This window comes from Octopus bimaculoides, chromosome 21 (assembly GCF_046866305.1).
Source record: "Octopus bimaculoides isolate indiv1 chromosome 21, ASM4686630v1, whole genome shotgun sequence".
Classification (NCBI taxonomy): domain Eukaryota; kingdom Metazoa; phylum Mollusca; class Cephalopoda; order Octopoda; family Octopodidae; genus Octopus; species Octopus bimaculoides.
In genome coordinates this window covers 247460-268795 of record NC_142948.1, presented here as the reverse complement: position 1 = coordinate 268795, position 21336 = coordinate 247460, and the positions used below count along the sequence as shown (strand labels likewise).

Genomic DNA, 21336 nt, shown 5'->3' with positions numbered 1-21336 from the left:
ATTTGAACTCGTATTAACATTGCATAAATACTTTGAATATTATTGGATAATTTTTTTTTAGCTATTCTTTAGTAAATTTTTCAATATTTATCAGCGCAATATTTCTATCTAACTTTATCACAAAAATTTTTAATTCCATAAAATGGCACAAGAAAACATATTTTGTTAAACTGAATTACAAGGAAACAAGATTTAAGATTCAGTGTCCAATATATATATATATATATGTGGATACCTTTCAGAATAATTATATTCGTTTATTTTTTTATTTTTCCTTTCATTTTTTCTTTTCTTTTCTTTTTTTTATTATTTTTTTTTATTGTCTCAGAATCAAGCAAATTACAACCCAAACCAACAAAGAGGTGGCTATGTTAACCGTTCTTTCTCTGGTGTTGATGAGACTCAGTTGTATGAAAATCCAAAGTACAAGGTAGCAAATTTAAAAAAAAAAAAGAAAGAAATAAGTGCATTCTCTAAAATCTTATGGTTCCCTGCATGAATTTGGTAATCTTTGGATAATTAACAGTGGCAGATTCTAGATTTCTTAAAACATTGCTGGCTTTTCTCTTTTTGATAATATTCTGGTGATGGTTAATAGACTTACACTGGTGAATATGGTTTTTTTCCCCTTTTCTTCAAAACAACCCATTAAGTTTACAATACACTGCAAGTTGTTGTTCATCTCAATGTTATAAACACTTTGAAATGTGCCAAAATTACCCGACATTTGTAAACCTAGCAATAGTATGCACGTTTAGTACTGTATCATTGTACTATTGTTTTATAACAGAATTTTATGTTCAATAGAATTATTATTATTATCCAATTTACTTTGGTAAATTATTTTCCAAGTAATTAATGCCAATTAATAATTCCTCTTTTTTCAGAGATTTATTAATTAATCTTAAGTTAACACTCTTTACAAACAAACATATTCCTATGAATTGGTGTGTCTTTTGTTTTCTTCAGCTCTCTTTTCAGTACACAATGATTAAATAACAATATTTATAAAGTCAAAACGCAAGCACTTCCATTTTATACGAGAATAATGTCTTCTAAAACTGTATATATATATATATATATATATATATATATATATATATATATATATATATATATATAGTCACCTAAGAATCAATAAGTCGCAAAAAATAACCACTCGTGTATTTGGTCTGTAAACTGGATACAATAATCAAAGTATTAAATAGTTAGTATTAGATAACATTATAGTTATCTAACCCATGTCATCTTTGAAAATGGCAGGTATGAAAAAAATATGGTGATTTCTCTGTTATTGGAGGTGAGAAATTACCTCATCCAGTTTGTAAGTGTTTGGGGAAAAAAGGTTGAAACTAGGTTACAATAGACAATTGTGCAAAAGATTTATCAAGACTTATGTCCCTTAGTTCGCAAAGCCTCTGATTTAGCTGTGAAGAAACAAGTGTGGTCGATGAAACTATGTGCAAGTGGAGGGGTGCTGTTCGAGGGCTTCTATGCATGTATGGTTAGTATATGTGTAGAGGGTGGAGGGAGAACTTTGGTAGGCGTCCAAATCTTTAACACCATGTCTATGCTCCTAGGCATATGTGTGTATGGTTTGGTTAAAAACTTTGCTGTGTTCTCACGATGTGATGATAGAAGACCTAATGTTGGAGAGCCTAGTATTTGTGGTCATGGTACGGCCCATGGATAAGATAATATATATCTTCTCTCAAGTGGGCTAAAAATCTTGTTCCAGCAGTTTAAGCAGATGTCCAAATGATAAGAATTTTTAATATGATTTTTTTTTTCTCAGCTAAACATTATTTTCGGCTGCTATCAAAACAGCTTGAATTTCTCTAAGATTTTCCATTTGATGTTGTACTCCATGGTGCATTCCTTTAACCACCATACATTCCTAGCCAGGGCTGTGATATTGTATCTCTCCTGAGTATGGATGAAGCATTTACTTTTGTTGACTATGGTTCTGAAAGGAGCTTCTGTTATGCCTACATGCCTCCAATTCAAAACCTTTGACATTACCTCTGCCTCATATATGACTATCTCCATATTGCAGTGGTGTTGCCTCTGCATGAGCGTCCTGTCTCTGTCTCAGGTGTGGACCTTCCTGCCAATATTTCTTTGCACTAGTTGTGTAGTTAAAAGAAACTCTTAAGGTGTGTCTATTAAAAAGGTTACAGAACCTATAAGGACAATATTTATTGACTGAGCTAATGAAGGTCTTACACCCACAAGTCTTTACACTTTATCCTAATTGTCTTATTCAAAGAGAAACAAACTTCAAATTTATTTATTTATAAGATTTTCTTTTGCTTCACTGTGGGATGAATGTTCAGCATTCCATTACTGACCTGTCTGTGTTATTGTAGGTTTACTTGTCCATCTTAATTAATTACAGGTGGGATGGCAGTGATGAGCCATGGCTTTTGACTAAGTAGTAATACATAGATATATTACCCTGTTGGGAGACATATTCCTAGAACCTTTGTCCGGCCACTTGGAATCTTAAAAAAAATCAAAGTAACAAGTATGAGTCAGTTCAATCCATAAACATAAGTTCAAAAAAATATTTTTTATTTCACCTAGAGGCTCTTCATGTGTTTATATATAATAAAGTAAAATAGATGTCTATTCATTTACTTCATGCTACAAATGTTTCAATAGTATGGTAATTTCTTTGCACATGGTGTATTACATAATATGATATGATATTACATTTTTTTCTATTATTTAATGCACTCCATTATCTGTCATCATGTCAAGCATCATGAACCATTGAAGGAATAGTGAACAAATTATGTAATATCACATCATTATGTAACACAATATGTGCAAATAATAGTACATGCTATTGAAACATATGTTGCATGAATTGAATTGGTGACTTTCTATCTGTCATCATTTATTATATTTCTTCCCTGTGTGATATCTGCTGCAAGTGTTGTCACAGAAATCGATTACATATTATTTCATGCATTAGGACTGCAATGATTTCTCTATCGACTGGATGATAGACTAGGAATACTCAACAGTATCCCTCTAGAGTTGCCTACCAGTTAAATACATGCTGGAGTTGATAACCCTGATCGTTAACATTTCACATATATATATATATATATATAGCATGTATATAGGAGTGTGTATGTATATATGTATATGCTTGTTCATGTAGACACACACATGCCTGCAGTTATGTAGCAATCTTTAGTTTAATTAATCTCAGCACTCATAACAAAAACTGAGTTTAGGATGAAGTTCATGAAACAGAAGTAATTATGAAAGATCTGATATTCTACATCTGGTCCTTCTGTGTGCGTAAAGACCTTTGCCAGTTGACACAGAAAATGGAATGTCTAACAATGGTGTTCACAACATTTACATATATACACACACCCCTTTGTATGGAATGTAGGTATAGATACAGTTTGATATTGTTTCTAAATTCTTTTCTTTCAGGTTTGTATTGCAATAATTAATGTTTAGTAAACATATTTGTTGAAGTTGACTAAATGTTTTGTTTTACCACAGGTAGACTTGTGTTGTGTTTTACACACACATACATACACACATATTTATATGTACACATCTGCCAAAGCATCAATATCATCTTCATCATTTTCATCTTCATCAGCAGCATCATCTTCATTTTCTTGCATTTCTTTCTAGTTTTAATCATTTCTTTTTTTCAATGCTTTTTTTTTTATCATTTTCTGTTTCATAGATTTTTATTTCAAGTTGACATTTCAGCAAGTTTTTAGTTTTTTGTTATTAATTCAGCATGACACACACACATGCACGCACACACACACAGTGTGTGAGTGTGTTTATGCATATATACATACATTCTTTACATATATATATATATATATATATATATATATATATATATATATATATATAGAATGTTCAGGCTAAATATGACAGTTTGTATAAAAAGAAGAGAAAAAACTTAAAAAATCAAGATATATCAACTGGACTATGGCTGGGAGATAGCCATCCTCAGCCACCTTCAGCTTTCCTCATGATCTGGAAATGGGTCTGAAACCTGGCACATGCATTCCTCACTGTGTCCCAGAGAAGATCTTCAAATACTCCCTTGATCTTTGCCACCAGCTTGGACTTGGTGTTGCAGGCACTGTGGTTGATGTTTCTTTTTTTCAACCATACACTAGACACAGTAATCTATGGAATTACAATCAGGTGAATTAGGAGGCCAGAATTTGGGGCTGGTGAAGTCATAGAAATTTGCCAACAAACACTTCTAACTCTTTCCAGAGTTGTAGCAAGGAGCTGAATCATGCTGCTGCTTCACGTATGGCCTTGTAGCCGCAACCCTCTCCTGCCAGGGATTAACCACAGTCTCCAGCAGCTCCACATAGCTGTCTGAATTGAGCCTAAGACCCTGTTCAAAGATGGAAGTATGAACTCTGAAATGAGGATGCAATCAGAAGCCCCTGCTGTGTCCCTTCCTGCTGGCCACAGCTTCACACTTTCTGTTGCAGTGTTTTTAATGCTCACGGGCCACTGAGCAGCAGCCATGATGTTGGAATTTTGATGCCCAGTACGAATCATCATGGTACAGGTACATATCTTCTCCAATATTTATATGGCTGTTATTTCTCCATGTCACCTGTTTCTCAACTGGAACTTTAATCTTTCTGCTCTCCAATGCTGTTGACTGTTCACCAATAAATCAAGTTGTTCCTGAAAAAAGGGGACAGAAAAATTGTCAAATTTAGCCCAAACACTCTGTGTGTGTTTATATACATATGTCATATATACATACACACACACATATATGTATATATATATTTGATGTACATATGTATGTGTATGTGTGTGTGTGTTTGTGTGTATACATATATACCAGAAAGCCTTAAAATTTTTTAACAGAGTATTTTCAATTTAGTTTTTTTATGAATGCAATCTTTAGTTCTATCTACTGTGGTTGAATTTTCAAAAATTAGTTTAAAATTTTTTGTTTTATGTCCATTCTTTTCCTTTTGTTTTGTTTTTCTTAAAGTATCCCTAAATTATTTTATTATTCAAGTATTTTCTGTATTTTGTATATGTTCTTTTTTTTAAAAAAAAAAACATTTTGTTTAACTTGAAAAGGCAGAACCAAAATGTTTGTTCTCCAACTTCTATTTCCACAGTAGATAGGGAACTAAGGAACTGAGTGAGAGAGAGAGAGAGAAGTTTAGGTCTTCAAGCAAAATTTAGAGTAATTTGGTTCAACAAAGAGTCAAGGGAATCCTTTTTCATGACCTACCTTTTGCCTTGTAGAGCATTGAAATGAAGGATGTTGGACGACGAACCTCAATTGGAAGTGAGGCCAGTGTTGATAACGCCCTTCTCTCCATAGCAGCAAATCAAATCACAGCTTCCATGACTAAACTCAACAAAGATGAAGTAAGCATTTGGAACGGCTCTCCCTGAATTCTGGGCCAACTTCATCAAAACTGTGTTTTGCACCCACTCTTCTTTCCTACCAGCCTTTCACTTGTCAGTTGGTATTTTTTATTCCCCTCCTTCATTTTTTGTCCTCTTCTTCTCCTCTTCCCTTCACCCCTGTAAGCAAACCCCTGTATGTACTCCAGCTGTTTTGTCTCTGTGGTAGCTTGTTGTGCTGGAAATGCATTTTATTATTATTATTATTATTATTATCCCCACCTCTATTTTCCTTCGAGTGGATGAAGAGATGGACTAAGTGGTTGGCTAAATGATTTTCTTTGGGTTATGGTTCCTGTCATGCCTTACTATGGTCAGTCATGTCTACTCTTATACTTGCTAATTAGCATGCTAATTTAAATGCTAATTAACATCTGACCATGTCTATGCTGCTATCCCTGATTAAAAGAAAAAGAAAAAAAACGATAAAGCAAACACTGTGTCTTGAGTCCTGAAATGGCACCCAAAATATTCCTTGTTCGACTTCCACCTAAATCTCTTTAATGTTTATTGCTACCTGTCACCTCACTGCATGTTCCTGCTTATTATACAGAACTATTCATTTTCCTTACTTAGAAGCTTGCCTGAACACCAAGCAAGTGCTCAGACAATTCATCTGTTAAAAATCATACTTTGTTAGATTTTAAACTGTAAAATGATTCTGAAAAAAATAATCACAAAATGACAACCTTATCGTATCTTGATTCTGAATGTGTAAAAATTTTCTATAGATTTATTTATTTATTTTATTTATTTATTTGTTTAGTGAACTTCAGTTTTCAAAATTAAGAGATCCCACAGATTTCTAGATAATTTCAAATAGGCATCTCAGATTTATGCCATAGTTTAAGGTTCTACATGAGCATTCACCAGTCTTTCCATCTAAAACAACATAGTACCATATTAGTTATTTCTGCAGAATCAACTCTAAATTTGTACACTTCTCAGTCCTCAACTGCAAAATATAATCCTTTATTAAATAATAAAAAGATGATTTAACCTGAAAAATAACCATAGTAAAATTTAATGCAGTGAAAAGGGAATATATTAAACGGTTGGTTAGGCCTAACAAGGAAGGGGAACAGCTCTGTATGTTTTTGGGGGGGATTACGAGGTTTCAACAACAGAAGAATAGTTTCTACCATGTTCTGCTAGCTCTCTTGTAACTACACTGAAGGCTTGTAATGATATGGAGTGAAGTCCGGTGTAATTAATTAGATGTACCTGTGACCCGTTGGTTCACAACCATTCCAAGTTGAAAATGTTGATGCACAGCTGCAGAATTCTTAAATAGCACAGTTCTCCTGGCTTTGGTATGGCAACATGAACATGACCGAGTCTTCCTTCTTTGAAAATGTTCAGATGGCCTTCACCTTTTTTCCTCGCTTTCTTCTTTGTCATTCTTTGTTTCAAGTGAACTTCATGGCTACTTCAGCATAAAGCAACGTTTTTGCTAAGTCATCATCAATGCACAATAAAAAGAATTCTGTCAATGTTTTCCTCATATGTTGTTCATTGACAGCCATATTTATATATATCTTCATTATTTCTGAGCAATATTCTTTGTTCATCTGGTAGATGAACTTGCAGTCTCAATATTGCAGGCGCTCTTTCATGAATTGAGAAATGAAGATAAGCTTTGTTTCTGTGGCTTTTCAAAATTTAGAAACAAGTCTTTTATTTTATTTTAGCTAAATTAACACAGCTTCAGGTAAGGAGAACATAAACAACAACAAACAAATCAATGTATTTTTTAATACTGAGAAGAACACATTGTGTTTTTACCTTCCTTACACATTCCTTCTGTCTTGATGAAGGACTAATACCCAAAATATCAGCTTACTTTCTCTCCCATCATACCATGAAAATCATTGTTGCTCATGGCTTAGCCCTCTATTATTTACATGGATTAACATCAAACATTACTGATGTAGACTCCACTCAGATTACCCTTGGCACTTTTTATTACATAACACAACTTCAGTCTATTGTCTACAACTTCTTTTATAGCCTGATTTCTAGAGGTTTTAATGAAACCTGTTCATTTAAATGGGTGCAAACAAAGGCTTTGTATTAACATTTATTCTTCCTTCTTCTCCCTTTTTCTCCTTTTCTTTATCTCTCTCTAACTCAGTTGTTTTATCTATCTCTTTCCTCTTCTTCTCATTTTATATTTCTCTTTATCTAATTATCTCTGCCTGTCTCTCTGGTTAAATACCTCTCTACTTCTCTGTCTCTCTGGCTAAATACCTCTCTACTTCTCTGTCTCTCTCTTTTTCTATATATATATTATATTAGCTATCTATAATACATTAAAAGTCAGATTGAATCTTGCTTGCTTGCAATGTTACTCAGGCAAACTGGTGCATAATGGGAAAATACTATGAATTAAAGTGCCCCTGAAATGTAAATACGAGCGGAATGAAACAAATTTTGCGTAAATTGGATAAGTAGTTGTGAAGGTATTAAGGGTTTTCAGAGTATGAATACCCAAAATGGTGCTTAATGGGAAAAGTCTCCAAAATTAACTTGATCCTGGAAGGGAAGTAACTCTTACCTTTCAATTATACAGTGACTTTGACAACGAAAAATGTTTCTATTTTCGCTTTCCTTAAACACAATATTTTAATCATTTAGAAATATTTTTAAGTGAATGTGATTTCAAAAATGTAAGTTGTTTGTACAAAAATTATTTATATTTTAGCTTTCTTTAAACAGACAATATTTTAATGATTTTTAAAATTCTTTTCAAGTGAATACCATTACGAAAATTCTTTTTGGCATAAATATTTTGTAAAAGACCAATCCATAAACTCAGTGTGAAATAATTTTTTCCATAGGTTTTTTCCAGTGCTTTCAACATATCACACTTCCAAAGATTTGGCTGGTATTTCTAGCATGCCCTGCTACCACGTAACTGCTATTTGTGATAAAGGACCCACAATATCTGTTACATGGTAGCTGGGCATACAAGAAATAGCAGCCAAATCTTTCCTTTTCTGGAGAAAGGAGCTGCTTACGTGTGATTTCGGTGGAAAGCATGCAAAATAACCTGGAAAAGAAAAAAAAATTCTCATGAAACAAAACTCCGTTGCTGGGAAACTCAGACTTTCCCAGTAGGTCACGGGTAGTTTCTACCCCTTTCTATCAAACTTTATGCCTCTGTAGCATTCTATCATTATTTCATTTACTTACAACTACATAAGCAGACATAGATAGTCGTTAGAATAATATAATGGAGAACCTTAAGACAAGTTAATTAGTGGTAAACTACTGGTGACCCACATCTTCAGCACAGATTTCTACTTCTTGTATGTAACTATTTCATTTAGTTTACTTATGTCCTCTGGAGAGGTGTGTATGCCACAAACTCCTAATCATTTACTCATTGAATACAATAAAATTTTAATTACTTGATCACAAGATTACTAATTTCAAGTTTACAAATCAGCTTTAACTGGTTTAAACGCGCTTTGCTTACTTCAGATTGTGTAGTTTTAATTTAAAACTTTATAACCAGTTTACTTTCAAATTTAGAAAGTTATTAATGGTGTGAATATTTTCTTTCTAAAAAAATCTCAAAAAATTTAATGACATCAAAACTAATTTATAATCATGAAACAATTTATTTAGTATTTCATACTTTTAATTGTTTTTATTCAGTTTAATTATGTTTTGGTTTCTTTAGTTCCACATTCAAACTTAAAATTTCAAGAATTAAATATCATTTCCTCTCTTCATCTTTTCCTCTCTCTCTCTTTCTATCTCTCTACTTTTTCTTTCCATAAACCACAAAATATGACTTCTTTACAATGCAGCGAGGAACACAATCAAAGCTAAATAGCTTTTAAATGTTTTACTTTCCTGATAAAATAATAGATTAAACACAAATCTTTGACAATCTTTATTGAAATGAATAGAAAACTTGTTAATGATGTTTACACTTGTAATTATTATGTACTCGTCACCCCTCTAACTGTTGGTGATATCAGTTATGTTAGAGAAGTCTTTTAATGTAATTAGTATCACAGAACTTGCATTCAAATATGAATAATTCATGTTCACAGGCATTCTAATTAGCATCACTTTTGTGTATGTGTGTGTGTGTATTCATATTTTCTTCATAAGAATTTTACAAGAGATAAATATCAATTTTAATGAAAGCAAATTTTATGTAAATGTGCTTCATTTGCATATTTTCTGTCTTTGGTTTAATTAGTGAGATTATACTTAAATTATTTTAACGGGTTATTTTTACATTACTATACCTGTGTGTTGCACATGCACACATATATTTGTGTGTGTAAGTGTGTGTGTACATATGTGTGTGTGTGTGTATATATATCATTATCGTCATTGTCCTACCCATGCTAGCATGAAAGGAGGACGTTAAAAAATGATGATGATGATTGTGCATATATATATATATATATATATATATATATATATGTATATATATATATATATATATGTATATATATATATGCATAAATACACACATACACTCACATGCACATAGCACATTATGCACACATACATACATGTGTATATATGCATATAAATATACTTTTCATTTTATACATACACATATGCACACGTGTATGTCTTTACATATACACGTACATGCACATGCATCCACACACACACACACACATATATGTATGTATTTATGCATACCCTCATACACTTGCACTTGTTTCGAAAAACTCTATATTTAACAAATAACAAATTGTAGGCAAGATGTCCACTCAGAAATCTCTTGTTCATCAAAATATATTAATGAACACTTTACAATGCAATAATTGTCATTCTTAATTAAGTACATCGATACAATAGCCTTCATTTATGTTCGGGGATTGGGTGTCTCTCCTGTATTTCAAAGATAACTTGCTATTTTAATACACATTTACATTTATATAGAAAGAAATTTTGTTCCTTAAAACTCATTTATTCATATTTCTTGTGTTTATTGATGCCCATCAAATCAAAATGGGATTTCATGTTAAGCAATGATTTATTTAGCTCTCACTAAATGATAATACAAAAGTAGTTTTATTGTACGATACACATAATGGATCCATTTTGCTGATTGATAATGCAAAGTATTTTTATGTTTAAGACTGAAAATTATCAATAGTACAGTGCTTAAAGTTTATCCTTTGTCAGTCTTCATATACAATGAATCAAGATGGGCTGTCTTACTAAATTAGACATTACTAATAATCACATCACGCTATTTAAGTTTATACATATATATATACATACAGTGGCGGACTGGGTCTAAAAATATTGGTTGCCAGGAGACTAAGGGGGCCCACACGCAACTACAGTGGTATCGTTTTTGTTTTTTATGTTAAAAGTATTCTTTTCATCTGTCTACAAACACAGCCAGGCTGAAATAATTAATGCATTCTTCCAGGAGTGAATAAAAAATTCTCAAACTTGAGGAGATGGGCCCCCATATATGGATTCTGATGGTGCAGGGTCCCACTTGCCATTAGGCAACCTGGCAACCTGGCCATTCCGCCACTGTATACATGTGTGTGTGTGTGTGTGTGTGTGTGTGTGTGTGTATAAAGTTTGTGTGTCTTTGTATGTTTGAAATTTGTGTGTCTAAATGTATAAAGAACCTTTCTTGTGCTCTGGCTTCTATTGAATGTTTTTGATATTGACTACCTGCCAATGCTTTACCATCCATACCTTTATGCCTTTCTGCTGTCACCCCTCCTCTTATTTATGCTTAGCTTCCTCTACTCCCTCCCTCCCCTCCATTTTATCAAATTATTCTCATTCATTTTGTTATTTTAAATGTGAATCCAATATTTTAACTATTTATATAAATTAAACTGGGAGAAAAATATTTAGGAGTCCCAGATTTTTTAAAATTTTATAAAATTAAAGGGTCATTTGGTCTGAGTAATATATCAGTGGAACTGTCAAATTTTCACATGCGTACTTACACATCTCTTAGGGTGGGAATCCTAAATTTTGGGACAGGAGAGAGAGAGAGAAGATGGAGAGATGCGGAAATTTTCATAAAGGTACTATTGGATGTCAGGCAACTTTGTAATGAAATTTGATAACTAAATCTTACATTAATTCTTCCAATACTACGCTATTTCAGCCCTCTGAGAAGCAGGACTTTTCATGGGGACTGAGGCCCGAACACGCAGCCCATATTCCTGCTCCTAGACCTGGAACGGGTTCTAGTAAAGGGTTACTTTTTACACATACAGCAGTGCCTCTTTCACCGGTATCACCTCGTTCTCCATTGCCTCCTCAGAGTCCTCTTGGTTCCCCAATGGCATCGCCGAGTATGCATCGACGTTCTGTGTCTCCACGTAGAGGATTAGACGTGGGGTTCGCATCTGCTGTTTCAAATATAGTTGATCAAGCACATTCTATAGCAGAACATGAAAGACACAGGAAACACAGAGGAGGTGAGTCAATTATTATATTATTATTATTATTATTATTATACAACAAATTTGCTTTAATATTGAAATTTTCATTTTTCAGATTAAAACTTTACTTCAGTTATTTTGATCTAATTTACACAATTTTTTACTTCAATTTACAACTGAAATGAGTTGACTATGTAATTGGTGAAACATGAAATTAGTAAAGTAGAAAATTAGTCAACTGTATCCTCAAGTAAACACTCAAAGGACATTTTCAGATTTAAAGTGTCCATCAATATAATAAACACAGGTTTGTGTATGTGTCTTGTGGAAATATTTGCATGTATATGTGAGAGGGAGTGTGTGTCGTGTGTGTATATGCACATACATACTTAATATAAGTGTGTCTGTATGCACAGAAGAAAATGGAAGCATAATCAAGCAGCTTCTGTTGAATAAGTGTATGTTTGTGTGTGATAAAAATAATAATTCTACTGATAATGTAGCATTTTCTACTCGCAATTATATTTATATATTTTTACCAAATTTGTGTAAATGTGTATAGAATAATATATCAGTTGAATAAAGTTACATGATCTGGTTTTCAAATTTTTTATTATTGTATTTGAAAAAAATTTTTTTTACAATGTTGAACTGTGTTAAACATGAAAAAAAAATTTTTGGTTTGTTCATAAAGTTCAATTATCTCTTTCATAAATATATATATATATATATATATCAGCTGGTAATAACTTTATGGCACTTATAGTGAGTGATTTGGATTAAAGCCTGTTCATTCCATCTTCTTGTATTAAAATTATATTAGATTGATAGATATAATTTCTCAATCTGAAATTTAAAAAAGTTCACTTAATGACTGCCTCCCTTATTATAAATGTTTCTTTTTCTGTCTCTAATAAAGAATTGGAATGAAATTCTCATTCTTTTTCTGATGAAAGAAACTCATGGCAAATCTTTAGAGACATTATTGTATGTTCTGATGCTGTTGTTGGTTTTAAACTTTACATTAATCTATTCAGGTATCTCTGTGGTCATATTGCAATCTCACTACCCCCCACCACACACACACACATTTACCATTCTGAAGATTAAGTTTCTATTAATATTTGGTGAACAAAACAAAACAGTAGACTCCAAGGAAACCTGTGATTCTTGTGTATGTCAGTAAATATAACACTTGCCAAACTAGAATTTGAACTTGGAACAATATTTCTAAACTAAGGATAATGCAAGTAACTTAGTGAATAATAACATGTCTTATCTTAAGAAATATAAGTCTCTAATTCCTGAATTATCATATAACAACTTCAATCAAGACTTAGACTTCACGTCTCCTCCTCAAAGTTTACTAAACTGCAGAACCACACTAAAGTTTTGTCCATTGTATCCCAGATCCCTAGGGCTGCCATCTTGGTTGGAGAGCTTGCAGTTTTTCTCTCTATCAAAAGGGTTCATCTTAAGAAAAACATCAGAAAAATAAATTACAAAAAACAAAAAGAAGAAAAATAGAGAGAGGGAAGAAAAGAGTAATTAAATAATTATAATCTTGTTGAGACAAGAATTAGCGTTAATTAACCTAGTGACTGCAGTTCATCAACTCTAGTTTATTGTTCTGTTATTACATTGGAATTGTATATTATCTGCTTTTCAGAGATCTTTCCAAGCGAACAGCAAGCAACTTGGATATAAATGGACAGGGTATACTTTCATATAGATGTTTATATTCTAACTTTGAGATGAATCTCTGGCTATGGTTCTTGATAAAAGATAGACATCACACAAAATGTTTAATTCAGATCATAATCACCACCATTTTCATCATCATCATCATTATTGTGGTTGTTTTAATTTTCTGCTTTTACTGGTTTCAGTCACTGAACTGTGACTCTATGGAGACACAAACTTTGCAGGGGTTTCATCATTGCTAAATCCCATTTTTCAAACACACTATTTTTAATCGGCAGAAGTTACAAAGGGATTTAAGAAATGAGTCATGAAACTCTCAGTCTCAGAGTCTCAGAAACTCCCTGAGTCACTTGATAATTTCTGCCAATTAAAAATATTTCTTTCTATTATAGGCAGCATTACTATCATCATCATCACTACCATCATCACCATGTGTTGTTGCTATCCTTACTTCAACAAATTCTTCATAAATTTCAAGAAAACTAAACCAATTATTTACGATTCGTTTAGTTGTGTTTGTAAATTTTGATTAATTGTATCTATTGGTTTATTAAAACGTTTTTTGTGATGTCTTCTTGTTTAGATATTTCTAGTGTGAGGGAACACTTATTGAAACACTCTTTTGCTATCTTCTGCTTTCTCACTCTCAGTACTTACATTATTTAACCAGTGATCTCTACAAACTCCATTCACAAAATATAATGAACAACTGGGAATTTGTCTTGGGTTCCATGGAATATTTTCATTTTAAATAAAATTTAGCATCACAGTCTTTATTTCTGCATCAAATTTGGTAGCATCTTCATGTAACCTTGGCAATGAAATTTGCTCAAAAGCTTCTTTAATATTTTAATGGTGTTGTCCTTTAGGTCAGTGTTGGTGCTCCCACCCCTCCCCTTGAGGGCAGGTGAAACAAACAAGATACAACAGGACATTTAAATCAAACCATTGAATTTATAAAATGAAAGGTTTACTTCTCAGTCCAGGTACAACCCTTCAAGTTGTGTTTACAATTCACTCTTGATATTAAAAAAATTATCCATATTCCTGGTCAAGATTTTGTAATTTCAATGTGGTGTAACTTAATGATGTCAGCTATTGAAGAGTGTGAAAGTTACCTTACTGTCTTCCCCAGACAATTTAAACTTTTTTGACATTGAACATAGGAGGGAATCTACACCAAGAACTCGAATCAGATCATTTTCCTTCTTTTGTCACCATTTGTCAGAAACAATTGGGGATATGCCTCATATTCATTAATTGCAGAATTTCTGTGCTATCTTGATGGATTTCAAACTAAAATTGTAATCATTAAGGTTAACATTTTTATCTGTCTTTAATGCTTAAGTAAAATGAAGACTCCTTCAAGATTCTTAATTGCAGTTTCATTGTTTGAAGAAACCTGGAAGACAGCAGTATATCAACTGATTAAATTAACCCCAATATATGACAGTATTTTAGGAGTAGTTGCAGAGATAAAATGAATTAGCAGTATATAAATTATAGCAAAATAATTAGAAATGACATGTGGATTTCATCTATGAACTCTATTCTACTTTTCCATCCTGATATGAGTTGGACAAGTCTTATTGGTGTCATTACCCTCTGGGATAGCTATTATTCCTATTCCCAACCATTTTGCTGAATGTACATTTTAACATGACACCAGCACTAAAGAGGTTGTCTTTCTCCCAGTTATGCCAAAAGTCCACTCTAGAGTAGACTTTTAGTTTATTCATTGTCTCTGTTTCTGTTTATAAAAAGAAATATAACATTAGAAAGAGCTGAAATTATGCAAATATTGGGTTTTTTTATCTTAATAATTTTCATTACTACAGCATAACAGGCATTACATTCCGGTGTTGAAATTCTAATTCCTACTACTTGCTGTTCAGTTAGTTCCAGAAACAGATCTTAAACTTTCTCATTCTCTCATTGGTTTAATTTATTGGGTTGTGGCGCCGATCTTGTGCAGTACATTTAATGGTTTTAAACTACCAAACTCTAACCAACTAACTTTGATACTCAACAATTTCTATGAAATGGGTAATTGTCTCCACTTTTTCTCTATAAGGTTGTACAGATTTAATTTTCTTTTCAAATATTTAGCTTTCATTCTCTTCTTTGACTTATCATTTATGAAATTTAAATATCTCATAAAAATTTTCCAAGTTTAATCCACCCCAAGTTTTGTAATTGAAATTTGATTGATGAAAATTTTGTAGAATCCTATCATTTTAACGACCAATAACTGATACTTCATACTTTGGTACTAAAAAAAAGAAGGAAAAAAAACTAATGTATTATATATGGGAGAATATACAAATAATAACAACAGACGAGGACAGGTGGTGTAAATAACAAAAGTATATATTAGTATGACGCTCGGGAATACGGAAAGTCTTTGACGTTTCGAGCTACGCTCTTCAACAGAAAGAATACGGAGACAAGGAGAAAAACACGGAGAAAAAAAATTGAATAGTGTTCAGTCAACGGTCAATCACTACTGCATAGGAATCTTTCAGCCTCGTAGCATCTTATTTGGCATTGCAGGCCACAAAAGACAGTTTATTTCACTCAGCCTCCCATCAAAGCAAGTAGCCATTAAACCTTTGAACCCCAACCACCCACAGGAATTGAATGCCCCACCCTAAGCTCCCAGCAAGTTTCACTGAAAATTTTTAATTTTAGAATAATCCTTCACACAGTTTAACTCCCCCACTATTTGGCTCTTCAGGTACCTTTGGTTGAGTTCCCCTGTTCCTCCACCATTTTGCTCTTTAGGTGCCTCTAGCTGAATCCACTCTGTTGCAAGTATACAAGTTATGTCTTTGAAAAACAATTTCATTCCATCATTTTCAAAGACTTTAATAAGGGTCATAGGTATTGTTTTCTTCCTGTAAATTAAGGGAAATGGAAAAAAAGAAATGTTTCGTTCTATTTTGTAATTTCTTTTCACTAGTTTCAGTCATTGGAGTGTGGCCATGCTGGGGCACTCCCTTGAAAAACAAATATCTACATCTATGCATGGAACTTAATTCTAATTTTTCCAACACTGAGGCTATTTTGCATGAAGTCTGGTTTGGGTCGAAGTTACTTTCCATTATTCCTCACAATTTTTTCCATATTCTTCATGGGAATTTATATTTTGTAAATACTGTTTCATAGTTTCAGCTTTCTATGGGTATCTAGGACTATATTGTCTCATGTATCCTTCCCTTATATGAGATAGTAGTCTAATTTGAGGGAAATTCGGCTGCTATTTTTAACAGGCCATGTAACTATATAGAGACTCTTATATTTAGCATTTTTATATTCAGCTTGTCTAATTTTTAAACCAGCAATTTGTTTTTTAATCAATATTAAAAATCTTACATTATTAGCCTTTATAATATGAGGAAAACATATTTGCTTCATTACAAACGTGTCTCCTTTTGTCCAATTATTTATTTTTCTAAAATTTGGTCCTTATTTCCAGGTTATTTTTATGAAGGTAAGAAACAACAATGAAATTATTTGCAAATCTGTTTAGATTTATTTCCACTTCACTTTTTTTTTTTATTGCATCCCCCAAAAGTATTATTTCACCAATTCTCTCTAATTAATATAGTCCTAATGTTTGTTTCTCACCTTGGTTTAGATAATATTATGTTTTACTCACCTGGTGTTTCTATTATCTCGCAGCTGAGCACCTTCTTATTGTCCCTGTCTTATTTATTTCCTTATCACGTTCTCTATGTAGTTGAAGCTCTTAAAATCATTTTAACATTTTATTTTTCTGTTGGCACAAGTAAATAATACTCTAGCATCTTGACATAGTTTAGATTTCACTGAATAAAAACTATCCGAATCATTGAAGTGTTCCTACCCCAAAGAAGGAACCAATTTTATTTAAGCAGTTTCAGTTAGAAAATTAATCATTTCTTTGTATTTCAATGGAATTGATAGAACTTTCCAAATCAATACATTTTTATTTTATTTGCATATTTAGCATCTGTTATTCTCGTTCCTCTTCCTTATTAATTAATAGCAATGATTTATCATCTGCTAATTATACCCTCACCATTTTAAACTGTCACCTTTTTCCGTTGTCTTATGATTGTAACATCCAAACTTACAGTGATTTTTCTATTCCACAACTTCACCATTCTTCAATCTTGTTTTATGATTAAATTTCAGTATTATTTTATTCTATTTTATTTTCAAACCCTTTAATTACTTGTTATTCTTACAATAATTACCTAAAACCAATATGAAAGAATAAGAGACTTTCCCACTAAATAATTTGTCCATTATATTCATGGTAAACTCTTTCTTCTCTATTCATTGAGTGACCAATGTCTCTTGCAAAGTTTGAACTTACCTATCAATGCCCTTCACTCAAATAGATGCTCATTGCTTTTTTCAGTCCACAGGTGAAACTTTCAATCTGTTATGTTTCCACATATTATTCCACATTACATGGAATTACAATATTCTTAGTCTGGAATCATAAAACTTTACAAATTGTTCATTTCTATTTTTATGTCATCATCTAAATATAACCTTCTGTATCCCTATTTTTAAAAGATGTACTTCTTAACTGTATTTGTTGTAAGAGGCAACTAACTTCTCTCTATAATATTTACCAACAAATACAATTGCCAGTCCCCCCACTGCCACCTGTTTGTTTGTTTTTTTTTTACAATAAATTATATTTGATGTATAAAACTACTTGGAATTTATAAATTTCTCAATTGTTTCCAGATTATTATTTTGATGATGGTAAGAAAAGTCCTGTCTATATTTTCACTGATTTCATCATCATCATCACTTTATTATTACTACTGCTATTACTCTTGTTGTTGTCATTGTTGTGGCAGGCACTATGGTGCACCAATAGGTTCTTAGTAAACCAAGTTTCTTCACCTAATTAAAACTAATAGAAGTGTAAAAATGTTTTGCAAAAATTAAACTTCTTTTCGCCCACCACACCCATTTTATAAATTTAGATTCTTTTTTTCCTCCTTACAAAATATTTATTGACATAAAAAGTATATTGAATTACATAAATATTCCATATTAAAATCCAAAACCATAGAAAACACAATTTTGAGTGAAAAGTGGGGAAAAAAGGAAGCAAGAAGAAAAACATCAATTCTATTCTAAGTGCATCAGTTGTTTGCAGAGTATAAGGTTCAGCAGAACTTAGAGAAGCAAGCCAACACATTCATGGCATTACTGTGGGTGATGGCAAGGCATTGGAACAGTCAAACACACTCATGGGTATCACCTGACACCTCAGTAAGACGAGCTGCTAATGACAACAAGAACTTCATTGTCAGCAGCCCAGCTCCTCCAGAAATCTCAAATGCCACTGACTGGAAGAAATGGTTCACCAATAAGTCCTGATACTCTTAAGCATTTTGTTCCATTCAGCTACAGAAACAGTGACCCTCCCATCCAGGAGTCACTGACTGTGGCGTCCCAGATGAGGCACATAGCGCTTATGCAGGGGCAATGGATAAGACCATCTGGTCTTTTGCCATCACTTCTGGATAATCCTGCTGGCTCCAGAACTGAGGGAATATTTACCTGAGCCAGAGCCTACTTAATAATAAATTGTTTGAATCCATAAAGTTTCTTAAACCAAAAATTCAGTACGTCTTGGCATGACAAGCATCAAACACTAACAAATATTGCATCAGAATATCATACCAATATTTACAGACTCTTGTATGACTATTGTCTAAACCCTTCTGGCTAATCTATTGATAGCTTACTAAAATGTTAGTCTTGTCTGTCTATTGTACAAATTACAGATAGACAGATTTCTTAACTGGAACACACAGTAAATGTAGTAATCAAGTTGTTGTTATTATTATTATTATGAGGGTGACGAACAGACAGAATCGTTAGCACACCAGGTGAAATGCTAAGCAGTATTTCATCTGTCGCTACTTTCTGAGTTCAAATTCCACTGAGGTCAACTTTGCCTTTCATCCTTTTGGGATCGATAAATTAAGTACCAGTGAAACACTGGGGTCAATATAATCGACTAATCCCCTCCCCAAAAATTTCAGGCCTTGTGCCTCTAGTAGAAAGGGTTATTATTATTATGGCAGCCATTAGAACATTAGAAGAAATGCTTTGCAATATTTCTTCAAGCTCTTTGTGTACTGAGTTCAAATACCAATGAGATCAACTTTGCCTTTCATCCTTTCAGGGTCAACCCCTGAAACTAAAAAGCGTTTTTTCTCCAACCCTCTAAACAATTCTACCTCAGATATTTCTATCACATCCACTTTTGCCTCTTTCTTTTCCATTCAATAACAAAACCACAAAAATCTTCTGATTCTCTCACATAGTTTAGATGAACATTGTTTCGCATCACCTTCACTGTTTCTTGACAAACACTACAAGGAAATCACTTAATACTACAGCATTGATTTATCTTTCTTTTGCTTTGTACAAATCTCGCATGATTTTTTAAATCCATTAAAATATTATTGATCCTTTAGGAATTACCTTGGGGATAATTAAGATACTAATTATGTCAAAATTACTCCAATAAGGAAGAGAAAAACTAATTATTGATGTTAATGACAAAACTTATCAAGAAAGACAAAAATGATGAATAAAAATTAAATGTGGACATTCAGTGGCAAGGAGTTTGATCATGTCTAAGTACACCTTAGACTGTACATCTCTGATGAGGTCTAATAAGAATGAAACATGTAAGACATTGTATCCACGTCTATCAAAGTTCAATTCATTCTTCCATCCCACAGTATCTCTTCATTTAATTCTCATAAATTTATCAGAGTTGTCCTTCTTGCCATTTTTGATAAGAATTGTCAACATAAATGAGTTTCCTTCTCATTATGGCTGTAATTTTAAATTGATTAAACATTTTTTCAGTTCACTACATTTAGTACATTAGCTCATGCACTTAACTATATATACTTATAGCAGAAAGTATCCCAAGGACATTCTCCTCTGTTAGAATCATTTCAACATCAGCATTTATTGAATGCTTTTTTTTATATATATATTTTGAATTCTCAGATTTCATAAATCTTTTTAAGCTTATTTCAGTTTTTTTTTTTTTCCATCAGAATGTTTTCCAATTCTTCAGACAAATTCTAAGTGAATGTTATTTGCAAATCTTTTATTTAGTACATATGAATGCCCAATCATCTTCCTTTATTTTACAAAAGACAACTTGAATCTATATCTGCTTTGAATTGTTTTTTAAGAAATTAATGATGGAACTCATATGCCTACATTTTTAATATTTATTAATATCTTTCTAAAATTCAACAACATAATCTTTTGATAAATAGCATGTGCACCCTTCAAACTTTACCAGTTTTCCATTAAATTATTTTGAAAAAATTAAAAATGATAATTACGTACATCTTTCTCATTACCTGCATGTCCAGATTTTATGCAAATTTTATGCTTAAAAATATTTTTGCATCCTGAGTAAATGAAGTCCTTTTTAATAATTAGAAAACATTTCAATTTTCAATTTATAGATATTATTAAATTCAATTTTTAATGCTATAAATTATCCAACAAGGGCCAACTGTCATCATAGATTGTCTAGTTTCATTAGTGTGAGTTTTATCCTGCCACCACGGTTTCTGGGGTCCAAATAAACTGTTATTGACATTATCCCTCTCTCCCTCAGTAAACAAGAAACACCTAAAATTTACTGACTGAAGATTGCATGGTTTATTATAGTTTTGTTTAGTTTATTTATCATTCCTGATTGATAGATCAGTTGTGATTG

At 32.4% G+C, this 21336-nt stretch overlaps 1 protein-coding gene across 50 annotated transcripts in view; it reads left to right on the top strand.

Annotated features, from left to right (window-relative positions):
- The window catches only part of LOC106879088 (voltage-dependent calcium channel type A subunit alpha-1), a 676127-nt gene that overhangs the window by 649697 nt on the left and 5094 nt on the right, over positions 1 to 21336 (top strand). For 31 of the 50 annotated variants that reach the window (XM_089338755.1, XM_089338752.1, XM_089338751.1 and 28 more), the window contains 3 exons: positions 5287 to 5412; positions 11576 to 11891; positions 18306 to 18323. In XM_089338755.1, coding sequence (XP_089194881.1) covers positions 5287 to 5412; positions 11576 to 11891; positions 18306 to 18323 — 460 coding nt within the window. Of the gene's footprint in view, positions 1 to 5286; positions 5413 to 11575; positions 11892 to 17037; positions 18324 to 21336 lie in introns of those variants that run through there. The other 19 variants (XM_089338757.1, XM_089338756.1, XM_089338750.1 and 16 more) reach the window with 8 other exon arrangements.